The 27927-nt window shown below is 48.4% G+C and overlaps 1 protein-coding gene across 1 annotated transcript in view; it reads right to left on the reverse strand.

The window, feature by feature from the left end:
- The window catches only part of TMC3 (transmembrane channel like 3), a 650080-nt gene that overhangs the window by 132672 nt on the left and 489481 nt on the right, over positions 1–27927 (reverse strand). Inside the window, exon 14 of the mRNA XM_078684118.1 lies at positions 1855–1983. Coding sequence (XP_078540244.1) covers positions 1855–1983 — 129 coding nt within the window. The remainder of the gene's footprint in view (positions 1–1854; positions 1984–27927) is intronic.

Genomic DNA, 27927 nt, shown 5'->3' on the forward strand with positions numbered 1-27927 from the left:
TATACGGGGCTGGCGTCTGGGGACATGTTAACGCTGCATCTCTTCAAATAGCTGAGAACTCATTCATCAGATTTCTCTTATCTGCCCCCAAGTGTTCATCTACATATGCATGTCATATGGAACTGGGAATCCCTTATATAGAGGACCTAATCAAAGTCCAGCCACTGCTACTTTGGAGGCGCATATGGTCATCCGATAAGAACATGTTGACCAAGGCCATTTTAGAGGACTCAATGGCCTTGGATAACGCGCATAAAATAGCCTGGCTCACCTATGTAAAACGATTCCTTACGGATATGGGCTTAGAAAGATATTATTTCACTCCATCATCTTTGTCTGAAATAAGTAAGAAGGAACTGAAACAGAAAGCAATGAGCCACCTAGAGACACTCAGAATTACCCTGCTTTCGAATAAACAATCAGTACAACATGCTAACATGGTACAGTTATCGCCACAAATTCAGCCCTATCTTGCACTGGAAATTAACTCATACGAAAGGATGCTCTTAACCAGACTAAGACTTAATCTGTTTCACAGACTAGTCGCTTTCCCGCACACGAACACCTGGGAATCAAAACTGACCTTATGCCCTTGTGATGAGACTTCCGCACAATCATGTATGCACACGTTACTGTTTTGTAAATACTATCTCCCCCACAGGAAAATCTGGCTATTCCCCTTACTGAAAACATGGGGTCTTAGACAATGCCGTCCGGCTATGATTCTTTTACAGATGTTAGACTCAGAGCGCACCTGTTATCACACACTGAACTTTTTAAAATGTATTATTAGGCATCGAAGGAATCTCTAAATATCCCTCTGTGTGAATTATCTTATGCTGTAAATTTTATATTGTTGCTTTTATGGTTTTAAAATGACAAACCGAATAAAGAAATGTATATATATATTAAGGGCCTTATTACAGCTTCCGCGGTTCGACCGTAGGTCCACCGAAACCGCATACGCCGCAACACCACAATACGGGTGATCTTTAGACTGCCGCATTACGAGTGGGCCACAGGGCTGGCGGTTTGAGGTTGTTGGTCCCACTGTGGCAGCATGGCTCTGCCATTAAGTGAAGCCGCAGTAAATGTCGCTGTTGTGCAGCGCTGTCTGCATGCTTGTGCAACTTGTGTCCTGCACCATGCATGGCACACATTGCACGAACTAAGGTGCAATTGCAAAGGGGGGCACAATGTGTGCCCCCATGCACTGGCCACCAAGCTAAAATGTCAGGGGGCCCTTTTTGGGGCCCCCTCCTGGCTTTTTCGCCATCTTTTTCATGGCGATTTCACCACCATGAAAAGGCTTGTGGAAAGGCAATTGTAATATGGATGTCAGTTCTAGGCTCGACACCCCCTTCATTCCTCCCCACTCTACACCCCACCAGGATCCTGGCGGTGTTGGCGATGTTGTGGTGGGCTGGTGGTTGTCCTACCGCCAGACTCGTATTCAGGCGGTTGAACTCTGTAGGTTATGGTGGTCTGACCGCCACCAGCGGTTCCGTTGTCTTGAGACCGCCGAATTTGTGATAAGCCCCTTAGTGGAATATATCCTTCCTTGATCTACCTCTGAGATCTTCCTCGAAGTCTGAAGCATACGTTTGCACATTGCACTCAATCAACATCTGGTGATATGCATTTTGCTCGTTTTACCAACCAACATTACTTTCTGATTTCCCTTCCTATAGAATTGGTTCAGGTTTCTGTTGGTATCACACAGAACCTGCCTACTTGCAATCAGTTAAATGGAGATTACATTCAGGAGATCTAGCTGAGGTAATAGATTGGATACACACTTGTGGATACTGTATTTTGATTTTAACTACATTTTAAAATAAAAACACTACTTACAAATTTGCTCTCCAAATCCCAGCACCAGCAGTCGCTCAAGTAACGGACAAAAAGACCTCGGAAAAAATCAATCAACAAAATGCTTGCCACAGTAAAAATCATGTCAATAATGGACAGCTTCAGCATTTCCTGAAAAAGAAAGCACAACTCAGAACGGTCTTGTTGGGTTATATACAAAATATATCAGTAGTTGTTAATAAAAGACTATATTTCGATATTCTTCAACATTTGCTCTTACTTGTGCCCTCACTACGAGGGACCTGGTTAATCGCTATATATCACACTTAGGAATTTGGCAGGTAACCCCGCAGTCCTACAATTTTTCCCTGATAATTTTCGGCAGGTCAAACCTGATGAAATTCATTAGGTAAAAGGTTTCCGATAATTATCGGGAAATGCAGATGTTGGTGTGCTAAACACCAAAATCTGCATGTTACTTCTCTTATTGGGGACATACTCCTAGTTTTGAGTTATATTTTGGGCCAAATATATTCCAACCCAGCAGAGTTGGATTTTGTCAAATCCAATAAATATCAGTCCAGACACTTGGCCGCTTAAAATCAAGGCCATAATCTCTGGTGTAGGGCTGCATTTCTGCATTGGTTTTAGGGGAATCTTTCGAAGGTATTCATAAAAAAAAGTTCTAAAATCCAGCATCACCTAAATGGAACATCTATAAATTGGTGTTACACCCACCTGGTTACTTTTCTAATTACATAGTTTATAATAAATATATATTTCTGCTTCTGTCTATGAGCAACTCACTGTAATCTGGCTGGAAAACAAGAGGAAAACATATTTTTCCTATAATGCCATAGTTAACATTCAGGTGGACCTGGTTATGCAGTGCTTTACATAATGTTGTCAACACTTTGTCTCAGTATGTCTCCACTACTCAACAGGTCCCTGTATCCATTTGGCAACTGGGGTATTTATCTGGTGTTGTAGGATATACTTTATGTAGTACTGTAGACATAAGGTAGGGTTTTTTGAAAGATTTAAATTGTATACATCTGCATCTGGTGATGCTAAATACTTCCCTTTTATATTTTATCACCTTAGACCATTGGTCATCTTATAGATGAATATCAGTGTCCATTACTCTTTTGTCCCTGACTGAAAATTCACCTATTGGCTTCCCCCCTTCACAATACCCTGTACAGGACTGATATTGGTCTCCCTTCCTGTGTCAGCAGCAGCAGTTCAACTACCATGCCTGTTTATGAAGGTCAAGTTAGGAATCGCTCCTTAACATCAGGGGCCATTATAGATAGTCATGCATATAGCAGGAACTGCCCTCTTATGGCTTCTGTTTATCCGCTAGCATTATCAAACGTGTGGGGTTCCTTGCAGTCATATATAAGTCCTATGCGTTTACATCCTTGGTCTATCCATATGACTGCTTTAGCCTCCCTATACAGTCTCTTAAACGTATATAGGCCCCATTAGGGTGCCACTTAAGCAAGGCATTACTTAATAACCCTCTTTGACAACCAATCCCATATCCAGGAATTACATTTTTCCCCACCATCATGAATACCAAGGCTCACCTCAAATTCACCCCCTGCGGAAGGGCCAGCCCCCCGGCGGTCCCACAATCTCTGCAAAGCCTATCCCATACCTCTCCACCAATAGCCCCTGACCCTACATCTGCTCCGAAGTTCCCCCTTCCAGCTTCCTTTACTCACAATAACAACTCCCCCTCTTTGCTCGTTTTGAAAGAGCTGCGTCAGCTCAGTCATCATTCTAGTCTTCCTGCTCTCCCCCCTCACTGCTAGACAGCTCTAACTCCCCTAGCTCCACTGTTCACAGCACTTCCCCGATCCTCCCCTGGATCCCTTCCCCCTGCTCAACCCGCAATCCCGACCTGCTCCCAATGGCCTACAGAGGCCTCCATCCGTCAGTCCCCTCTTCCCCTATCCTACCCATCACTACGAGCACGCTACACCATTTTCCAGAATCCCTTCCCGCTGGGCACATACATCCACCACCTGCCCCTTATCCCCTTTCTCTCCTAGATCTATATCTCTACAAGGTCCTCTGATCCCAGCCCCCCAATCCCATTCCCTCACTCCAGTGGAAGGCAGACTGAACGAGATATCACTCTGCCTACAACAACTTAAGGCAGAGGTTCATAGCCTACTACATATTACCAAGGAACTATCAGCCAACACCAGATGAAGTTTTTCCACTATGAACAATCACCATATGCGCTTGCCCCTTCTAACTGGTGTACCTGGATCCCCTTTCCCCCCTCTATTCTGCGGTCACCATCCTACATCACCCACACACCCCATGGTTGGGCCTCCAGACTACACCCTAACAACCCATCTCGCCCCTCCAGATGTTGAGACTCCATGTCAGATATGGATATTCATTCTCTCCTACTCTCATACGATCCGGCACATCCCTACACCACAACAAACCTCCAACAAATTGAATCCATCCCCATGGATCCCTTCAGGGAACCCACGCCAAACACCAGAGCATTAAATGAGAACAACCTCAAGAGAGTCACCACCACACTACCTGCACCAACAGACACCAACATAAGTCTCAAATGCGTGCTCCTAAATTGTAGATCAGCAGTTAAACATGCTGCGGACATTGCCGACCTCATCTTTACCCAGGACCTTGACCTCGTAATGCTGACTGAAACCTGGCTAAATGACTCAGCTGCTCCCATGCTGGACATTTTAGTGCTTCCCAACTACAATATAATTAGGTTAGACAGTGCAAGTGGACAAAGTGGCAGCATTGCATGTTTGCACCGTTGCAATCTAACAGTGAAAGTACTTCAATCCGACCTCCTGCCGTCTTGTGAATACCTACGCATTGAAGTGACTGGTAGCAACAATCGGTCTTGCAAACTTCACACGTTCTACCAACCCCCGACAACCTTTCCTTCCCAGAACAGATCATGGACATTATCTCAGCCAATGCAGATTTCCATGGCCCTAAGGTCTTCTTGGGAGATGTCAACCTCCACTGGAATGATGGGAATGATGTGGTGGTCAATAGCCTTAAATTTTTCCTACTTGACCTCAACCTAATCCAAATCTGTGACAGCCCTACTCATATCAAAGGAGCTACCTCAGATCTTGTCATTAGAAAGACCAACTCCAATACTAGCATGTGACTGGTCAGACCACTATTGCATCACCTTCCTCATCCTGGAGTCAATGAGAGCAAGCAGAGCCCAACCTAATAACCCTAAACAGTTGCAAAGATATTGGACGTCTACAACCTTACGGCCCACTACAACCACTCAGTGCTCAATGTTCTAGACTCAGTTGCACCTCTAGAGCTTAAAAGAATATCTTCTAAAATCTCCAAACTGTGGTTCAATGATAGCCTTAGTTCCAAAAGAAGAAATTTAAGGCTTGTAGAAAGGTTGTGGCGATCCTATCCCTCCCATGAACATCTCTATCATCTGAGATCCCTAAGAAGCATATATACAATACATGCATCAGATGCTCGAAGGCCACCTTTTTTAGAAATCAGCTAGAGCAAGCATAAAACCGTCCAAAAAACTGTTTAAGCTCATCAAGTCCCAAGCTAACACTCATCCTAATCTCTCGTCACTGGGTCAAGGGTCACTGCCGAACTTCGAAGAATTTGCTGATTTCTTCACTGATAAGACCACTAAGATTGAAACTGAATTACGCTCTGCCCTTGATCACCTGTCGATAAGTCCACTGAACACCCTCCTTACCCCAGGGTTTGATACCACAGTCCCTGCGCAGGCCCACCTCCCCAAAAACAACCAACCCTGGAGTCTTTTCCAAACTGTGGATGAATGCAGTATTCGCGAAATACTGTAGACTCTGAAACCCTCCAATGACTACAATGACCCCCTGCTATCGAACATTTTCTCAGAAGTCAGAACCTCCTTACTAACTCTTTGGACTACGATCATCAACGCATCACTACGGCAAGATGCTATTCCGGATTGCCTTAAATTGGGTCAAATTACCCTGATTCTAAAGAAACCATCTGCTGATCCCACTGACCTTCACAACTTTCGCCCAATCTCTAACATCCCCACCTGGGCAAAGCTCCTGGAGAAATGTGTGCTCGCCCAACTCTGTAATCACATCGACCATTTCCAACTCCTGGACCAATGCCAATCTGGTTTCTGCCCGGGCCATAGTACAGAGTCTGCGCTAACGCACATTGCCGATGATGCGCTTAGAATGTTGGACCATAATGAGTCGTGCCTACTGATCCTTCATGACCTTTCGTCAGCATTTGATACTGTTAAACACGATAACCTTATTTACCTTCTAGAACACAGGATGGGGTTGTCTGGGCCTGTTCTAAACTGGTTCTCTTCATTCCTCCATAACAGATCCCAAAGCTTCTAGGTGAACCAATCCCTGTCCCATCCTTCGCTCGTTACTCTGGGGGTTCCCCAGAGCTCAGCGCTTTCTCCCTTGATCTTTAACCTGTTCATGGAGCCATTGACAGAAATTCAGAAAGCATCCAGCATTCACTACCACATGTATGCGGATGATACCCAACTATACCTGAAGATCGTCTCCCCCGAGGACATTCAGCCCCTCAACTCAGTCCTCCTTGAAACACAAAGCTGGCTGACACCTAACCACCTGAAGCTAAATTCTCCCAAAATGGAATTTCTCCTAATCTCACCCGCAAGCAATCTCCGGTCATGGAACAATGGTACGAATCAGCTTTGATTTGGCAACCTTTCTGGGTATTGTGTTAGACAAAAGTTTGAACAGGCAGAAGCACATCAGTACCCTCACCAAAGGAGCGAACTTCCAACTCAGCATCCTAAGGAAAATCCAACCCTATCGCCCTGCTCCTGACCTAAAGGTTGCAGTGCAAGCATTAGTGATTTCAAAGCTGGACTTTGGTAGCACAACGCTTTGTGGCTTGCCCAGAGTGATGACGGCTCCTCTTAGGGTTGCCCTCAATTCTGCTGCTATGCTCATAACCGACTGAAGGGCCTTGAATTGGCTTCCATATGAATCTCGGATACAGCTAAAAATCATGCATGGCACACAAAGCTATCCACTTCAATTCAGAAACTGAAGCTCTCATGTGGTTTGAGAGCCTCCAGAAGTGCCAGCACTCTATTGCTCAAACCACAAACATTCAAGAAAAAGAAGACCTACAATCGAGCCTTCTCAGGGATGGCTCCGAGGATCTGGAACTCCCTTCCCCCTGAAATCCGGGTGAACCCTTCCACTGTCCTCTTCCAAAAAGAAGTCAAAGGGGTCCTGATGAAGAAATTTCTGCTTCAGTCTGGTGACTCCATTTGACATGGGGATTCTGCCGTGGACTTGTAGCCCAGCGGCCTGGTTCACAAGAATTTCGGACTCTATTAGACTATGTTTCTGTTTGCTTGTACCCTTTCTGTATGAATAAACTGTAAAGCGCTCTGATACCCTCCGTGGTCATGTTCGCGCTCTATAAAACTTTTAAAATAAATAAATACGTGGGATGTCCGTTTTGTATCCAGCATTCTGTCCTGCAAAGGTATTCAAGTTTATTTTTCTCAAGACACCCCTCAAAGGGTCTACTGTCTCTACCTGGGATTTCTGCCATCCACCCTGGGAGTTAATACTGCAGGACTGCTAAATAATAATGTTTCATGTCTGGTATGTCCAACCCTACTTGTTCGTATGGTAGTTTCAAGGTGTTTCACTTCACCCTAGGGCAGGCTATCCCCAATATTAGTAGGCTATACGGGTCCTGGAATACCTTACATGGTGGCAAGCAGCACATGTTCTGGAGGACATACAGGCACCTCAGGAGTACAAACACATGTATTGGTGTAACCATCCTCAGGACATTGAGGGGCAACTTAGATCAAAGTCTATCAAGCCATACCCCTCTTCCAGCTCTCGCCCCACATTCATGCTCGCACAAGACCCAAATTGGAGAAAACCAGAGGAAAGATCTGATCATTTGTGTATGTAGTCCCAGTATAGAACCATATTCTTCAACTATACTCGGGAGTTGAGGAATTTCATCTGTGCACCTCATTTCGTCTGTGTAGTGAGACACCAAATGTTACAGTACATACTGGTCATTATTTGTATTCCCCGGCGTGACCTCCAAGCATGGAACTATATATGGCAATGGCTCTGCTTTCAGAGTTAACTGTAATGAAAGGCTGTCTTGTTGAGTGCCTCGTTCCAAGATCCACTTATTGGATGGTATCTTCCAAGTTTGAACTCATTCTTGGCATCTAGTATACAACAGTCAGATCCAGCTGATGATGCTTTTGGCTCAAATTATACTTTTCTAGGACTTGCAACATGGATTCCTATCTATTTATACTACTGCGAACCACCCTTTGATGTTTTCTAAGTGGGAAATCACATACGCCGCTTGTTTCAAAATATGCATAGTTTTGGGACAAAACATGAGTGGTCTGGCTGGTCTAAATACCTCCGCTCTGTAAGGACTCCCAATATCTTTTTCGCTATGGCAGTCATGAGGATCTTGGTGTCCACCAAGAACATCAAGAGCAGTCTGTGTAAGATGTAAAGTTTTTAGCGCCCTTCCCCAGATACTGTTTCCCATTTACTGTCCAGGAGCAACCTCTTTCCTTAGCTTCTTTTAAAATCTCCAGCAGCTTATTTAACAGTGCCACAGAGTAGGCCTGATATAACTCCCCAGTTAAACCAACCAAGCCATCGGATCAGGCAGAGCCTTTGTGATGTGCAAGTGTGGTAGGTGACAGTGCCTTGCCCTCATCAACTTAGTTTAGCCCAGCCTGTGCACACCTATCTCCCATTTGTCTCACTGTCTAGGAACAATACACTAAGACCAACTGCCAGCTACACCTGGTCAAGTGACTCAGGATCAGGCTGCAGGCACCAAATGCTAGGACAAGAAAATGACAACTTTCTAAAAGTGGCATTTTCTGAACGGTGTGATTAAAATCCAACTTTACCATTAAAGAGGTATTTTAATTACAATTCTATAGACACCAAACTCGAATTGCCTGCCTGCTCCCAATTGAAAGCTACCGCTTACTGAATGTAATATGGAACCCATTGTTATCCTATGGGAGAGGTAGGCCTTGCAATAGTGATAAATGAATTCAAGAGTTTTCACTATAAGGTTTTGTGAAACTAGTCTGACTGATGAGGGCTGTTAGCCCAAAACCAGTCCCAGGATGCTTGTTTCCGGTCCAGGGAAGACATGGCTTGGCAGTTCGGACTGGACTGTTCCCATAAGGGACAGTGTCAAGACTGATTTGCCTATAGCTGTGTCTGAACTGAAGTGGCGAAGTGTGCTAAAGAACGATGATAGATTCAACCCAGATCTGTGACTGGGGTGAGTGTCTGAAAAATTTCAGCGCTCCGTCCATCATCTCTTTGTGTTTGCTTTGTGAAACTTTTAGAAAATATTTTAGCCAAATAGGACAAACCCCATATCATCATCTGTAGTGACCGGATAATTTGTTCTATTTTCTGAGTGGTGGTGACTGTGGTCTACTACCATCTTAGTATAGTGGATAGATTCCTATTCTTAGCCTATTCTTAGAGTTTGCCCATTGACTTTGACATAATTCTGTGCCCTTTTCATCGTCTTCGGGCCGGAAGGTTTACATTAGGAGGTAGATTCTCTATTTCTGACTTAATATTACCTATTCGTAGGGCTTACCTATGTACTTTGACAGAGCTGTGCGTCTCTTTCATCTTTTTCGGGCCTGCAAGGCCCAAACGAGACAGACTTCATTTTCCTTTCTGCCTCGGCTGCCCGAGGCGCTTGTAGGTCAAGAGTAATATTTTAGTTATGAGCTGTTGTTCGCTGGAGAAGAACCGGTCAGAGCTGGCCCTTATCGGAGGAATGTAAACGGAGCTCGGGTTTAAGACGCAACAACAGGTGGCCACTGTGGGAGCGTCGAGAACCCGGGGCCTGGTACAGGAGTCTGGTGGGCGGCAGGTTACTGTCTGGAAATTTCCACGAACGAAGAGCTCTATATATTATCGAAATGCAGAGAGGTAGAGGCGGCAGACGCTCCTTGGGAGAGAAAGGGCAGACGATCCTTGGGAGAGAAAGGGCAGATGATCCTTTGAAGAGACCGAAGCTACATCATGAATTGGTCTGTTGGAGCAGTTGGAGTTAGTTTGTAGCCAGAATTGGAATAATCAGAGTGAAGAAGTTAGTTGAACGGATGGTTCTCAGAGTAGTGGAAACTATATCATTAGATTGAAGCTTGGAAGTGAAGACAGTTCGTGGGAGAGGAGAAGTCAGTGCAGATTGATCGGTGCAGAGCTGAGAGACAGTGACGAAGACCAGAGAAGGGTTCCAGTGCTTTGGAGCGGTGACGGAGGCGAAGGAGTATAGCGGTGCAGACGTGTATCCGTGGGTGCAGAGCAGAGTCTGAGATGAGCCGAGGCACAGATGAGAGAGGGACCCAGATGACAGCCAGAACCGGACTACGTAATTATAAGGTGAAGTCTGTCCTGCTATTATAGTGCACAAATATATTAACTCTTTCCTTTACTTTTCAGGCTATGCTTAGATTGCTAGGTGTAACTATGACTTTATAATGCAATGTTTATTTTTATTGTTTAATAAAGGGACCCCAGTTCTTAATAAATGCATCTGAGTACTGTTTCCATGATAGAGCTAACCTTTCTTTTTAGCCAGGTACTGTCGTATGGAAAGATGGGCTATTCCCTTCCTACAGGTAACTGATGACGGAGAGTGATGTAAGTTTCATGTCAGGGAATAATTCTTGAATGTGTTAAAAGTTAAGCTGCAAACGTCAACATTATCGGTGCCATCTTGCTCTCCTTGAACCCATTCGTGCACGTAAGCGGCAGCCATTTTGAGCACCATGGCCTCCTTGCCCCTCGCTGATAGCCAGCGCGTCTCTCTCTCTCTCTCTCAACCTCGCAAGCATTCCCCCGCACGCTGACAACCCCTCCCGCTCTCACATGCCCTGAGTCATAAACCCCTCTTCAGCGCGACTCTGCCTCAGAACCCCATCCTGTTCCCAGCGCGACGCCTCCCTTCATTCCTTTCATGGTCCCGGGCCCTTTGATACAAACCCCTTTCCTGTGTGCCCGTTTGTCTTCCTCTTTCCCAGGCCGACACCTAGCTCTGCCGATATTGTTTATTGCCCCTCCCCATACAGTAGAAAGCTTCCCTCATCAAAGGACCCCCGAGTCGATCAAAGCCCCCACCCTAAGAGATCCGATCAAACCCCCACATTCCGTGAATCGGCGGAATGTCCAGCTGCGCGATAATCATCACCTGTTGTGACCGGGGTGGGGACTTCAACTGTAAATGTGTGTGGGAACGGGCCTGTAGGGGAGATTCAGAGGATGTCCTTTCATACTTCAAAGCATTACAAGACTGTGTTACCTGCAATAAAATTCATTTAACTGTGTATAAGAGGCCAGGCCTCTGAGATGCGGTTAGAGCACCTCGTGACGATACTTGCTGTCCGAACTGATGTGTTCTCCTCCGGAGAGAATAAAAACCCTTGTTTCCTGCCTTCCAGTCTCCAGCGCCTGCCTCTTCATTGGTTAATATCTTGTGGGTATAAGAGGCGACACCGCCGGGCAATACTTAAGGATCTTTTAATCTGGTTGGTAGCCTGACCTTTTACAATTGGCGTCCCAAACGTGGGGCCCATCAGTGACTCGTGGATCCAGTGGGAGAGGTCCTGACGACAGAGTGAACGACTGCAACGATCGGGAGCGCGCCTGTCCGATAGACCCTCGTCTGACAGCCGATCATCCGAACTTCACTGGTTCCGAACAGACCTCTCTCGAGTGATCTACGGTCCTGACTGGGAACCATCAGGAGTGCCGCGAGGAATACGAGGAAAAGAGGACGATCGGGCGCTGGATTCGGAAGACAAGAAACTGTCCATGCGGTCCGGGTAAGGTCGTGTAAACACGACGAATTGCGAAATGGTTATTTGAATTGTCTAGAAAATACTAGTATTACTCTTCGTTAATTTATTTGGAGATCCTCTGCAAACGGAGAAACAACAGGCTCTCCCTTTGCAAACAGTGGAGGATAGGTAATGCAACTGTTGTGTCTATCTTTCTCCCCCACTGATTAATTACCTGAAACTGAACTATTGTTCGCAGACTGTTTCCTGGAGATTCTCTGTCTGAAAACAGGAAAGAGCCCCTCTCCCCCCCCCTTTTTACAGATAGTGAAAGGGTAGGTAACGCAGACCTTTGCGAGCCTACCTATTCTCCCCACTGAATTGTTTTTTTATTTTTATATTGGTTCATGAGGTATTCGCTGCCTGCAAACAACGTAGAATAGAAATATTCTGTCCAGTCTTTGCACGCAGTGATAAGATAGGCAGTGCTGACTTTTTGTCCCTCGTTGCGAGCCGTCATGTCTGTCTTCTCCCCACTGATCGGTAGCCTGTTTAGCCCGGACCGCTTATTAGAGATGAACCATCCGGCTCCACCGGAAGGCACCCCTAATAAGGACATGTTCATGAAGCATGGATTGATCGCTATAGCCTATAACAAACTGTGGCATAAATATACGAAAAAGAATGGAGAAAGTCAGTGGCCACTGATAGGATCCTTCGATGATGACAAAATAAACGCGCTAGAAACAGCCCTAGGTAAAAATAAGACAACGCCCACTATGCTTGATAGTTTCGGCATGTGGCGCAAAGAAACTGAACAACGTAAAAGGAAAATTGAGAGTAGGTTGGAAAAAGAGCTGCGAAAAGCAGCCCACCTAGCTGCTCAGAAACTGGAAGGAGAGATAAAGGAAAGAGAGAAAGCCAAACAGAAACTAGAAATGGAAACATCAAGCCAGTGCCCGGTTAGAACGCCCCCCATGCTCTACCCTGATTTATCCTCGAGACAAAAACGAACGAACGATGATCTGCTGTTAGGCCCTCCGACCATCTACATGCCCCCTCCATATGCCCCTTCCCAACCCTTAGCACAACACCCACCACCCCCAGGTGTAAACGAGGGTAGTGCCACAGCTTCGGCCCCCATGGTCTCTGTGCCGGCCGAACCCCTTGTACCAAATACTCCGCAAACGACAAAGTTAGGCGACCCTGAGACCCGAGGAGCTGGTTCCGCAAGAATAAACAGACTAAGCAAAGATGAGCGAACAGGGATCGACAAGATAGTAAGAACACTGGTAGAAAGGAAGGAAGGTGAAGAGTACATCACGGATATGTTTAAATCGTATACAGGGAGTCACAGACGACACTTTACTATACGACTGTGTTACCATGTCTTGAACGCATACGAGGACCGATATCGAGACAAAGGTCCCGAGAGCCTAACGACTCTGTACCGGAAGGTCGATATCGGGGATGAGGGCGAGTGTGATGTGACGGACCTCCTTACGCGTACGCTTGAGGTTTTCCGCCACCTCACTGAACGAGAATCGGGAACTAAACCCACGACATCCGTGGCGACCGAACCACAAACTGAGCAATCTAACACCATGATGCCGATACGAGAGGCTGCTCCTTACTGGGTTCCTCCGCGAGGTACAGGGACTAACGATGACGCGAACCACCAAGATGCAAAAGGAAGGGTAGTGTACAACTGGGTCTACCAGCCATGGGATCGGCAAGAGATTCTGACATTCCGGAAATCTCTGCCTGATCTACGCAAAAACCCCACTGCCTTCTACACTGAATTAGGTACAGCCCTAGGTTCAACGATTATGACCCTGGCTGACATCGACTTGTTTTTCGGGTTATGTCTACCAGCTGATGTGTGGAAGCAAATCCGGAAGGTCGACCACCTTGAGCTGTTCGGAAATACCTGGTCACAACTCGATAACATTGACAAACAACGAGGACCTGGACAAAAGCCTTTGAAATCCATTTTAGACCTTCCAGATAAAATCGTACAGAAATTAAAAACCCTGATTCCAGAAAAGAAAGTGGACTGGTCGATAGTAACGGCCTGTCGCCAGAAACCCCAGGAGGATGTATCGGAATACTTCTCCCGGTTCGAAACGGTGTTCTCCGATTACAGCGGCCAAGACATGACCACTGCAACCGGACACCATCTGTTTGTCCAGAATTATGTTAAGGGTCTGTCATCCGAGGTCTCCCAGAAACTGCAGGCTAGCGAGAGTAGTTGGGCAGCCTCCAAACCTACGGCTATCCTCCAGATGGCCCAATATTATGAACATCAGAAAAATGAAAACGATAGGGCAACAGAGAGAAAGAAGAAGGACTTGAAAGAGAGGGTGATGATGGCCCAGCTGCAAGGGGTGACTATAGGACGAGACCAATACCGGGGAAACTATCAGACGAACGCCCCTAAGTCCCAGGACCGTACTTCGACTCCCCACAGTGGACGTACAGACCTTAGAGAGGACCAGTGCGCTTTCTGTAAAGGAACTGGACATTGGAAATCCCAGTGCCCAGTTCTTCTGGACATAATCAGAAACAAAGACCCCAAGGACATAGCAAATGGGCCAAGAAATAAGGGACAACAGCGAGGGCCCCCAAATGACACGACTAACGACAGAGCAGGCAGACTAAATACATTTGATCGACCCAGACAGAACCAATACCAGCAATCTGACTATGATGATACCCACAACTTTGCATAGGACTGCCAAGGGCAAGGGAGGGATCCAGTCGAGCTCTATGTTGACCAGCAAGGCCCTTACGTCACTGCTAAGGTCCTGGGTACCAAGTCTCCATTTCTGGTAGACACTGGCGCAACACGTAGCGCGTTATCTAAACGACTGATTCCGGGGGCACCCTTGTCTGGCTCACTTATAACATCGACAGGTTTCGATGGAACGCCCTCCACTAACCCTTTGTCCGCCCCGATCCTCTTTGACGTAGAAAACAACACCACTGACACCACGTTTTTGCTTTCCTCCACTAGCCCTGACGCCATTATGGGACTTGACTTATTGAAACACTTCCGAGCGACGATCAGATGTTCTCAAGACGGAGTTCGAGTTTTCCTTTACGACAACCCCGTTCTGCTTAGACATTGCCCTCCCCGACGCATGTTTTCCATCTCCGACGCTGACCCATCCCTACTTGACACTCTGCCTCCGTATCTGTGGGCCAAGGCGGATTCGGACGTAGGGCGCATGTTGATTGACCCAGTGCACATTACTGTCCGACCAGACGCAACTCTCCCAAAACTTCCACAATATCGGATATCGCCCGAGGGCGAGAAGGCATTAGCTAAGATTATCCAGTCACTGATAGACGCAGGAGTGGTAGAGGAAGTGGTTAGCAACATTTGCAACAGCCCTATCCTGCCCATCATCAAGAAACAGGGAGAGGGAGATGAGAAAGCATACCGTTTTATCATTGACCTTCGAGAGATCAACAAAGTGGTGGTACCCCAGTACCCTGTGGTCTCGGACATCACCACCATCCTGACTTTGATTCCTTCTACTGCCACCACCTTCACTGTCATTGACCTCAAAAACGCATTCTTTTCCATCCCCATCCACCCAGACAGCCGATATCTCTTCGGCTTCACCCTAAAAAACCGCTCATATAGGTTCTGCCGAGCACCCCAGGGCTACACAGAAAGCCCTAGCATCTACAGCCAGGCCCTCAAGAGACAACTGGATCAAGTCCAGTTACCCGATGGAGTGGTGTTAGTGCAATACGTCGATGACATCCTTTTGGCAGCCGACACCACTCCATTAGCAGTTACAGCCACCATTCAACTCCTGCACTTCCTTGCGGAAAAAGGCCACAAGGTCTCCAAGAAGAAATTGCAATTCTGCCAACCCCAGGTCACTTACCTAGGCCACCTTTTGTCCAAAGACGGAAGGAAACTCACTCCTGATCGAATCCAAACCATTCTCGAAACTCCTGTCCCTAAGACCCAGAAGCAGGTTCGCTCCCTATTAGGCCTCACCTCCTTCTGCCGACAGTGGTTACCAAACTTTAGCCTCGTTGTGAAGCCACTGCTTTCTCTGCTAGGTAAAGACGTCCCCTTCCCACTCCCGTGGACCCCCGAGTGTCAAACCTCCTTCACGGAACTACGAAATGCCCTTTGTTCAGCCCCTGTCCTAGGTACCCCTGACTACAACAAGCCCTTCTCCCTTTACACTCATGAAAAGGGAGGGGTGCGCTTTATCTGTCCTGACCCAGGCCATTGGCCCTAAGCAACGACCGTGCGCTTACTTCTCTGCCACTCTTGACCCTGTAGCCAGAGCCTTGCCTGCCTGCCTTCGAGCTGTAGCTGCTGCTGCAATCTCTATCCGACAGAGTGGGGTGATCGTGCTCTCGAATTCCCTCACGGTACTGGTACCCCATGCAGTTGACACCCTCCTGAACCAAACCAAGACGCAACACCTGACGAGTGCACGACTGACTGGATACGAACTGACTTTGCTTGCACCCCATATCGCCCTGAAAAGATGCACCACACTGAACCCGGCAACTCTGTTACCCTTGCCAGAGAACGATCCCAATGTACACCCTGTACATGACTGCGTGACTCTTACGGACGAACAGACTAGAAGTAGGGTTGACCTCAGAGACACGGCTTTCCCTGACCCTGACCGGGAGCTGTGGGTGGACGGTTCCTGCATCAAACTCCCCGACGGCACCACTTCCGCCGCCTATGCAGTCACCACGGCTCGAACTGTAGTCGAGACCGCCCGCATCACGCAACGATCTGCCCAGGCAGCGGAACTGATTGCCCTGACCCGAGCCTGCATCCTGGCAACAGGAACTACAACGAACATTTACACCGACAGCCAGTATGCCTTTGGGGTGGTTCACCATTTTGGGCTCCTTTGGAGGGAAAGGGGATTCTTGACCTCACATGGCACCCCCATTTTACACGGGGATCTAGTCTCCGCCTTGATCGAGGCCGTCCTTCTCCCCAACAAGCTTGCAGTCGTCAAATGCCAGGCACACAAAAAGGTGACAGACATCATTGGGCAGGGAAATGCGCTAGCCGACATCACTGCCCGAACGACAGCTGAAAATAGGACGACAACACATATGTACGTGACCAGGTCACAAGCAGAAAAATGGACTGACGCTAGAGACACTATTAGAGACATTCAAACGGCTAGCACACAACACGAGTTGACTGAATGGACACGGGTGGGATTAAAAGATGATGAAGGCTGCTGGCGGACAAGAGACACAAACAAATGGTTGCTACCTGACTCGTACCTGATTCCCATACTGGCTATGGCACACTCCCCTGCCCACATAGGATCAGCCCCCATGATTGAACTTGTCTCCAGAGTTTGGCACAATGATAAAATCACAGATTCCGCCAAACGTCTGGTCCAACAATGCTTGATATGCCTGCAACACAACCCCGGGAAAGGAACTGTAGTACCCCGGGGAGGATTTGGGGTCCCAAACCACCCATTTGAGGTTCTGCAAATGGACTACATCCAGCTAGATAGGTGCCAAGGCCTGAAATATGTACTTGTCGTGGTGTGCGCATTTAGCAAGTGGGTGGAAGCATACCCAACCCGTGACAACACTGCTATGGCCACTGCAAAAGTACTGTTAAAGGAGTTTTTCCCCCGTTACGGCCTTTGTCGTATTTTATGGAGCGATAATGGCCCCCACTTCATAGCCGAAGTCATCCAGTTCATCTTGAAGGGGTTGGGCATTAAGCAGAAATTTCACGCAGTCTTCCACCCCCAGTCTGCTGGACTAGTTGAGCGACACAATGCCACACTAAAGCTTAAACTGGCCAAGATAGTAGCTACCACGGGTCTGAAATGGCCAGACGCCCTCCCACTGGCATTGCTATCGATGCGTTCCACCCCCACCAGACATCACTTAACACCTTACGAAGTTGTTTTCGGTCGACCCATGAGTATCTGGTCCGCACCGAAACCAACTTCCCTTCATGACGTCCCGGACGTCCTAATGTCTGATTATCTGTACAAATTGACTGAAACTCTGTCTGTCATTCATCAGCAGGTGCAGCAGGCCATCCCCGATGCTTCCAGGGGTCCAGGTCACGCCATCCAACCTGGGGATTTCGTGCTGATCCGGAACTTCCAGCGGTCGAAGAGTTTGGAACCCCGGTGGACGGGCCCCTGGCAAGTGTTAATCACCACCCGGACGGCTCTTCGTGTGGAGGGGAAACGGCACTGGCTGCATGCACACCACTGTAAGAAGGTCTCCTCGACCCTGGCCACGACGGAAAACATCGACAACCAGGAAGAGCTCCTGAACAAAGACCGACCATTGCTAACCTGCTATCCTGACACCGAAGCGCTTGAACTTTCAAAATTCTCTGACCCCACTGTGCCATCCAGAGAAGGGTATTTCCTGCGTCGAAAGGAGGGAGCTTCGGCTAAGTAGACCACGAACTAAGTTGAATCTCAGAACGGTGACCCAAAGCAACCAAGGGTTACCTGGAGAGAAGCTAAACTAAGTCTGTGGTTCTCCCCACTACCGAGCACCTTGAAAATGAAGATGATGGAAGCGCCAGATAAGAAGATGATGGAAGCGCCAAATAAGAAGATGACGGAGACAACGGGAAATACCCAATACAGAAACCCAGGAACAGACAGACTCCACAGCTCAAAGACGATTGCACTCTTCATCACAATTCTTTTCTGCTTTCTCCTCATGACCAGACTCTGGATTGTGGAAGAAAATGCACCTGCTCACGAAACATTCCTGACCACTGCTCAGCCTACCACCATGAAGGAACATTTTCTGATTTCGCTCTCTCCTCAACTCAGAGAGAGACGAAAGGAGTTTTGGAATAACTCTTTCGTACAGCTCCTTCACCAGCACAATCTCGCCACCAATGCCACCAACTGTTGGATCTGTGGGTTGCTACCCCACGCCGCTGGACACTCGATACCATTCATCCCCTCACCCTTCTCAGTTCATGGCTCCTGCCTTGCTTGGCTGATCCTCCTGCAAGAAAGCTATAAGGACAATGCCACCTCCGGCAAAACAGTAGCGCATTTCTACCACGGGGTCTGGCGAAACAAAACAAAGACACACTTCTGCCCGCAGACTTCCAACGACTCAATCCACATGGACATCCCTGCTAAAGAACGAATTGAAATGCAGGTGTTCAACAATCCAACCAGACCCACCTTCTCCTACCTGCGGAAACGCACGGCTGCCACTCTGACTGTGGCCCTGTCAGTCATCAACGTTACCGGCCACATGTGCATAGAAGGACATGGGACACAGCTGGTGGGCCGCAGTGCTTGCCGTTTTACCAGAACTTTGGACTCTACGGATCCACCTTCCTTTGTGTCGTCCCCGAACATGTATTTCGTCTGCGGCACAAAGGCCTACACCTGGCTCCCCAAAGGCTGGGGGGGCACTTGTTTCATCTCTTTCATCCTTCCTCCAACTTATGTGGCCCCAGCGAATCATCATAGACAAAAACGAGCCAAGGACATCGAGCAAGCCGACTCAACAGGAGCGCAGTTCCTCGATGCTATGAAGGGACTTGTTCCTCTTTGGGGCCCGATGGCAAACAGCCGGGCCATCCGACATTTGACTCAGGCAGTTGAGACAACAATGAACATCACAGCTGGTATCTTCGCCAACAACACCGCCGAACTCCAAGCGGTCCGCTTGGTGGCCCTGCAGAACCGCCTTGTCCTAGATGTGGTTCTTGCGGACCGTGGTGGAGCATGCCGCATTATTGGGTCCAGCTGCTGTACATACATACCGGACAACTCGCCCTCAGTGTACAAAGCCATCGAACATCTTCACAGACTCTCTTCAGAAGTCCACCAGGAACAGGAAGAATGGTCGCTTGGTGGTTGGTTCTGGAACACTGTTAAGAACTGGGGCTGGAGACTGTTCACCATTATCCTGATTCCTATAGTTGTAATATGCGGTCTATGCTTAGGAATCCAATGTCTGCCACCCCTGTGTTCATTATGTGCACAATGTATTTGCCCTAAGACTGTGGACTTTGGAAACGAACGCATGGGAGCATTATATGATGTCGAGGTTAGGAATTTGATGAAGATTGACATTGAATAGACAAGTTGGCTAGATATGTTGAAAAGGGAGGACTGTTAAAAGTTAAGCTGCAAACGTCAACATTATCGGCGCCATCTTGCTCTCCTTGAACCCATTCGTGCACGTAAGCGGCAGCCATTTTGAGCACCATGGCCTCCTTGCCCCTCGCTGATAGCCAGCGCGTCTCTCTCTCTCTCTCTCAACCTCGCAAGCATTCCCCCGCACGCTGACAACCCCCCCGCTCTCACATGCCCTGAGTCATAAACCCCTCTTCAGCGCGACTCTGCCTCAGAACCCCATCCTGTTCCCAGCGCGACGCCTCCCTTCATTCTTTTCATGGTCCCGGGCCCTTTGATACAAACCCCTTTCCTGTGTGCCCGTTTGTCTTCCTCTTTCCCAGGCCGACACCTAGCTCTGCCGATATTGTTTATTGCCCCTCCCCGTACAGTAGAAAGCTTCCCTCATCAAAGGACCCCCGAGTCGATCAAAGCCCCCACCCTAAGAGATCCGATCAAACCCCCACATTCCGTGAATCGGCGGAATGTCCAGCTGCGCGATAATCATCACCTGTTGTGACCGGGGTGGGGACTTCAACTGTAAATGTGTGTGGGAACGGGCCTGTAGGGGAGATTCAGAGGATGTCCTTTCATACTTCAAAGCATTACAAGACTGTGTTACCTGCAATAAAATTCATTTAACTGTGTACAAGAGGCCAGGCCTCTGAGATGCGTTTAGAGCACCTCGTGACGATACTTGCTGTCCGAACTGATGTGTTCTCCTCCGGAGAGAATAAAAACCCTTGTTTCCTGCCTTCCAGTCTCCAGCGCCTGCCTCTTCATTGGTTAATATCTTGTGGGTATAAGAGGCGACACCGCCGGGCAATACTTAAGGATCTTTTAATCTGGTTGGTAGCCTGACCTTTTACAAATGTAATAATTTGGCAGTTCTTGTGTGAGAGGATCGGATCTCCTATCCATTACATGAGGGATAATAATAATTCATATGATAGAAGATACTTCCAGTAGATATCAGGTACTTAGGAAATTCCCAATAGAGAGCAGGAGGTATTAATAGGATAGTGGGGACACTATAAAGAGAGATCGCTCAGGATAGGGTGTTATATACTGGAGCTGCTCCCCGAGAAGCGAGGGGGTAGAGTAGTCCAGGTCAGATTGCCGTGGGATTACAAGTGGGGACACTATAAAGAGAGATCGCTCAGGATAGGACGATATATGCTGGAGCTGCTCTCCGACACGAGTGAGAATAGATTAGCCTGAGCCAGATTGTTGTGGGGCTATAAGGTGAGATCATTGGATATAGGATGGAATTCCATAGTTCCTCTAGGATTTAGTGGTATATTAGCAGTGTAAGCTTGTATATAGTGTGGGTTCCCCATTCCCAGGTAAGTACCCCAGGTACTGTTGTAAATAGGGTCTGGGAAGGGATGAAGTTACGTGATGACTGGGTTTATGGTGTTTGGGTGAGCTGATAACTTGGTCAGGAAATCCGGTCATTACATCATCCAATCCTTTAGAATCTGTCTTTTTCTTCTTCCTTCTTCTCCTAAGCAGGAGCAGCAGCACCTCTAGCTGGGACAACAGAACCAGCACCTGCTTGCACAGCTACTATTCCGCCAACAGTCATGCTTGTAAGTTTGCCATAGCCCTGAGCAATCACTTACTTCAGTTCTGTGATCACCTTGTTGGCGCATTTGTTGTCTGTTTCGATTTTTTTTTAGGGATATTCTTGAGGTCTTATGAAATTAGGTTTTCATTGCCCCCATCGGCTGCCAAAAGGTAGGCAGCAACATAACACATTTTTAAGTGGTTCCTTAGAAAGGCTAATGAGCTGTGCATGGGTCCACTACTGCAGCCTGTTGGGAAAGAGCTTAAAACTGTAAAACTTAAAAGTACATGTCCTACTTTTTAAATACACAGCGCCCTGCTCTCTGGGCTGTCAGGGCCTCCCCTAGGGGTGACTTTTATGTATAGTAAAAGATTTATTTTCCCAGGTCGAAATGTCAATTTAAAAACTGCATACAAAGGCATCAATGGCAGGACTGAGGCATGTTTGAGGGCTTGTTTAGTGGGTGGCAAAACAAGTACTGCAGGCCCACTAGTAGCATTTAATTTACAGGCCCTGTGAACAGGTAGTACCACTTTACTAGTGACTTACAAGAACATTAAATGTGCCAGTTGGGTATAAGCCAATTCTACAATGTTTAAAAGAGAGACCACAAACACTTGTGTACTGGTTAGCAGTTGTAAATAGTGCAGAATTCTAAAAACCAGCAAAAACAAAGTCAGCAAAACAGGAAGTTGAAAGGCAAAAAGATGGGGGAAAACCACGCCCACGATGTCAGGTCTAACATCTACCTTCCAAGTCAGTGAGCATGAATTCCACCCTTAAGGTCACACATCAGTTGTTGGCTTACCCTGTATATCCATCATATACAGGCTCCTCTCAACACTATATTCATGGAATCCCACTCTTTTGCTCTGCTTGTGCCTCAGTTATCTGTGAAATAGTTTCCAAGCTCTAATGAAAGATAGAATTTTGTAAATATTCCGCTCACAGACAGACTCCGCACTGGAAAACTGAATCTGTATCTCTACTTCAAGGTACTGCATTCAGTGTAAGGATTGGCCTGACAGTACTGCCCTGGGCATTGGTCCAGGATGATGTAGCCACCCATATATAGTCCAGCTTACTGTATGTGTCATGTGGGGTGAGTAGAATGAGTATCAGTGTGTCTATAAGGTGTGTTTTCTACCACATATCCACATATCAGTCAGGTTTATTTATCCTAACATCTCTTGCAACTACTTTGACCATTTTCTGTCTGTAGAAATCCTATTGCTGTGCCTTGGCTATTTAAGTATGTTAGTACTTTATAACATGTTTTGATAGTCATTCAATCTTCTAATATGCTAGGTCATCGCTCGCACCATACCCGACTTATTTTGTCCTGTATGTAGTTGTCCCTGTTGTTTCATTGTCTGTCTATGCTCCTTTCCCTTATTTCACACATATTTAACACTGCTACTAAACTCTGCCCTCAAATCCCCAGGAAACAGGAACATTGTGAACTTTTACTGCAACACAAATTGTTAATTACTGTTCCTACTAACTGGCTGAAATTATATTACGTCAAACACAATATAGAAACATTGCTCTCACGCACCCTCCGAGTTCCATCTAAATAAAAAACTGCTTGTGGGGTACCAATACTTTATGCAGCAATGTGTTTTCTGTCACTGGAGATGGGGGTGGTGTTTGTATGTGGCTCGTATGTGGCTTCTGGAATTCTAGCCCACCTAGTTTTGAGTATTTTAGCTCACCAGCTGGATGTTGCCCAGTCCTGGTGTGCTTATTAGTCACTTTTCTTTGCTTACTGTGCCATGTTCATTGATCATGATTCTGCCTGTTGGGCAGTTCCTCTGTGTCCCCTGTGTCTCCATCTCCAGTTGCATTCTCTTTTATGATTGATGCCTTCTTTTGGTGCTGTGTAGGCCTCGCTAATCTTTTCATTTAGTTCCAGGCCAACTCTGAGGATTGGAAGAAGTATGTCTTGCCATCAAGAAGAGCTTATCAGGGTATAGTAAAATGCGCTTCCATCACTTTTCCCGGCTTTCGTTTAACACCTTCAAAGGTCTTTTGTTGGAGTTGAACCAACTGTGCATAATATTAAGAGAGTTTATATTCTAAGTCCTCCATCTTGGGCTCTATTTTCTGTTATTTCTGCCTGCAGTATTGTGACTCTGTTTCTAAAGTTCGAAAATTGGAGATCATCCCTTGAGGAGGGACACCATATTTATGGAGAGGCAGTATATACCAATGGGCTGTTTTGATAGATAATAGCTCAGATAGTCACTTAGATCTTAGGGTCTCGAGACCCATTCTTCCAAGAACAGTCCAATGGGACTTCTTCCCTCTTCAGAAACCCTAGGAATGCAAATTGGTTTGGCAAGATCTGCCTTTGGCGTCTTAAACCTGGACTTTGGTAATAACAACTTTTTTCATTTTCCAAATTAGATAAGAATGCAAGTACTCTATCATGTGGCACTTGGCTTCTTATGTGCTTGGCACTATTTCTATTTCTTCTATGTCCTTAGCAAGATTTCTAATGTCTCTATTAAGATGCACATAGTCTGTGAACTTTTACTCTCATGTGAGTTTGGGGCCAAACAACAACCCTCTCTGTCACAGTTATAATCTCACTAATTCCACTGATATATACTACTGTATGCTGTAGTACACATATTCTTTACTTTCTGCACTGTGTACAATACACAATGTGTATTTTTAATCTCACAGTTTACTCTCGTATCTTTATTTCTCTTGTTTTACATCTCCCTGACTTTATCTCCTTTTCGTCGCTTGGCATGCTATAGTTTGTCTATGTATTACTATCAGTCGTATATATTTATACAATACAAACATTGGGAAGTTTTTGACTGTGTGGGTTTCTCGCCACCCTTACAGCAATACTACAGCATCGCACGTTCCACTTGGCTTTTCTGTTACAAATCAATCAATCAGCATACATGTAAAGCGCGCTACCTACCCGTAAACGTCCCAAGGCGCTATGGGGAGGGGCGGGGGATGCTGCTACTGCTCGAAGAGCCAGGTCTTGAGGAGCCTTCTGAAGGCAAGAAGGTCTTGGGTCTGCCGTATGTGGGTAGGGAGGGTGTTCCAGGTCTTGGCGGCGAGGTAGGAGAAGGATCTACAGCGGGAGGTCGTTTGTTGCATGCGGGAGACAGCTGCGAGGGTGAGCCTGGCGAATCGGATCTGGCGGGTGGGGGTGTGGAAGCTGAGTCTGCTGTTCAGGTAGGCTGGTCCAGCATTGTGGAGTGCTTTGTGTGCGTGGGTGAGGAGCTTGAAGGTGATCCTTGACAGTGTGCCAGTGTAGGACTCTCAGGTGCAGGGTGATGTGGCTGCGGCAGGGGACGTTGACGATCAGTCGGGCGGAGGCGTTTTGGATGCTTTGTAGTCGTCGTAGATGTTTGGCTGGGATTCCTCCGTAGAGTGCGTTGCCGTAGTCCAGTCTGCTGCTGACGAGGGCCTGCGTCACCGTTCTTCTTGTTTTGGTGGGGATCCACTTGTCGTTTGTTGCATGCGGGAGACAGCTGCGAGGGTGAGCCTGGCGGAGCGGATCTGGCGGGTGGGGGTGTGGAAGCTGAGTCTGCTGTTCAGGTAGGCTGGTCCAGCATTGTGGAGTGCTTTGTGTGCGTGGGTGAGGAGCTTGAAGGTGAACCTTGACAGGGAGCCAGTGTAGGACTCTCAGGTGCAGGGTGATGTGGCTGTGGCAGGGGACGTTGACGATCAGTCGGGCGGAGGCGTTTTGGATGCTTTGTAGTCGTCGTAGATGTTTGGCTGGGATTCCTCCATAGAGTGCGTTGCCGTAGTCCAGTCTGCTGCTGACGAGGGCCTGCGTCACCGTTCTTCTTGTTTTGGTGGGGATCCACTTGTAGATCCTGCGGAACATGCGCGGGTGTTGTAGCATGAGGAGGAGACGGCGTTGACTTGCTTCGACATGGAGAGGGAGGAGTCGAGGATGAATCCTAGGTTGCGTGCATGGTCGGTGGGTGTTGGTGCTGGTCCCAGTGTGGTCATCCACCAGGAGTTGTCCCAGTCTGAGGTGGTGGGTCCGAGGATGAGGACCTCCGTCTTGTCCGAGTTCAGCTTCAGACGGCTGCTCCTCATCCAGTCTGCGACAGCCTTCATTCCCTCGTGGAGGTTGGTTTTGGCGGTGTGTGGGTCCTTGGTGAGGGATAGGATGAGCTGGGTGTCGTCGGCGTAGGAGATTATGTTGAGGTCGTGATGGCAGGCCACTTGTGCGAGGGGCGCCATGTAGACGTTGAACAGCGTTGGGCTGAGCCCTGGGGGACGCTGCAGATGATGTTGGTGGTAGGCGGATGCTCTGCGTTCTTCCGGAGAGGAAGGACGTGGTCCAGTCAAGAGCCTTCTCTTGGATTCCGGCTTCTAGGAGGCGTGTCTTTAGAGTGGGATGGCAGACCGTGTCGAAGGCGGCTGACAGGTCCAGGAGGATGAGGGCTGATGTTTTGCCGTTGTCTAGTTGGCGCCTGATGACGCCTGTGGCGGCGATGAGGGCAGTCTCGGTGCTGTGGTTTCATCTGAATCCGGACTGGGATGGGTCCAAGATGTTGTTGTCTTCCAGGTGGTGGGCCAGTTGCATGTTGACGATTTTTTCGATGACCTTTGCCGGGAACGTGAGCAGGGAGATGGACCAGAAGTTCTTGAGGTCCTTGGGGTCCACTTTGGGCTTCTTGAGGAGGGCGTTGATTTCAGCGTGCTTCCAGTTTTCCAGGAATGTCGCTGTTTCGAAGGAGATGTTGATGACCTTTCGTAGTTGGGGTGCAATGGCAGCATCTGTTTTGTTGAATACGTGGTGTGGGCATGGGTCAGACGGAGATCCTGAGTGGATGGAGTTCATGACCTTGCGTGTCTCGTCATCGTTGACGTTGGACCAGCAGGTCAGGTGGTTGGCGCTGGTGGTGTTCACGGGGGGTGGTGTCTGGCGCAGTCGGGCGGTCGTGGTGTTGAAGCTGTCGTGGATGTCAGCGATATTGCGATGGAAGAAGATGGCTAGTGAGTTGCACAGTTCTTGTGAGGGGGGATGTTGTTGGCGTTGGCGCTGGGGTTGGAGAGTTCCTTTACGATGCTGAAGAGCTCTTTGCTGTCGTGTGCGTTGTTATCCAAGCGGTCTCTGAAGGAGGATATTTTGGCTAATCTGATGAGGTGGTGGTGTCTGTGGGTGGCGTCCTTGTGGGCTGTGTGGTTGTCCGGTGTGCGTTCGTGGAGCCATGTCTTCTCCAGTTTCCGGCATGCGCATTTGGAGGCCTGGAGCATGTTGGTGAACCAGGTGGCTCTCTTGTTGGCGTGGCTGTTGGAGGGTTTCTTGAGGGGGGCGAGGGCTTTTGCGCAGTCGTCCATCCACTGTCTGAGGTTGCGGGCAGCGGCGTCTGGGTTGGTGGGGTCCGTGGGTGGGTTCTTGGCAAGGGAGGTGGCCAGCTGGTCTTCGGTGACTTTGCTCCAGCAGCGGCGAGGCAGCTGTTGATTGCGGTGGTGCGTGGTTGGTTTCTTGAAGGTGAAATGGATGCAGCGGTGGTCGGTCCAGTGGAGTTCGGTGGTGTGGTCGAAGGCGATGTTGGAGCCTGTGGAGAAGATAGGGTCAAGCGTGTGGCCGGCGGCGTGGGTGGGTGCTGTGAGGAGTTGTCTGAGGCCGAGGTTGTCGAGGTTGTCGATCAGGGTGGCGGAGTTGGCATCATTGTTGTTCTCGAGGTGGAAGTTCAGGTCCCCAAGGAGGATGTAGTCCGTGGAAGCGAGTGCGTGGGTGCTGGCGAGGTCGGCGATGGAGTCGCTGAACTGAGCTCAGGGTCCGGGGGGTCTGTAGATGAGTGTTCCTCTGAGGGTGGTGTTGGGGTCGCTGTGGATCCGGAAGTGTAGGTGTTTGGCGGTGTTGAGGGTGTCATCCGCGTGGGTGGCAATCTTGAGGGTGGACTTGTGGACGATGGCTATTCCTCCTCCGATTCCGTTGGCGCGGTCCCTGCGGGTAATCTTGTAGCCGTCCGGCATGGCTATGGTGATGTTGGGCGCTGAGGAGATGGTCCACCATGTCTCGGTCAGGAAGGCCACGTCTGGGGCAGAGGTGTCGAGCAGATCCCAGAGCTCGACGGCGTGTTTGCATGCGGAGCGGGTGTTGAGGAGTATGCAGCGGAGGTGGCTGGGTCCAGTCTTTGGAGGTTTGGTGGTTCTGTCGCAGGTGAAGCTGCAGGTGTGACAGGAGAAGGGTCCGTGGGACCGTTTCGGGGCGGCTTGGAAGCAGGTGTGGTTTCGGCCGGTGTTGAGTGCGCGGAGGGTGCTGGCATCATAGGGGATTCTTGTGTTGTGGCGTTCACGGGATCCAGGGGTTCTGGCGCTGGGCGCTGTCCAGGCGCGGACAGGCGCAGACGGGCTTGCCTTAGGCGCACCAGCAGCGCACTCGCTGCATGCGCCCACTGCGCGGCCGCTTCTTGGCCTGCATATGAGGTGGCTTGGGAGGGAGGTGCAGCTGGGAGGCGGGAGCGGTGAGGCCAATGGGTGTATAGGGGGGGCGGGGCCGCAGGGAAGCAGCGGCGGGA

This window comes from Lissotriton helveticus, chromosome 3_1, assembly GCF_964261635.1.
Source record: "Lissotriton helveticus chromosome 3_1, aLisHel1.1, whole genome shotgun sequence".
Lineage (NCBI taxonomy): Eukaryota > Metazoa > Chordata > Amphibia > Caudata > Salamandridae > Lissotriton > Lissotriton helveticus.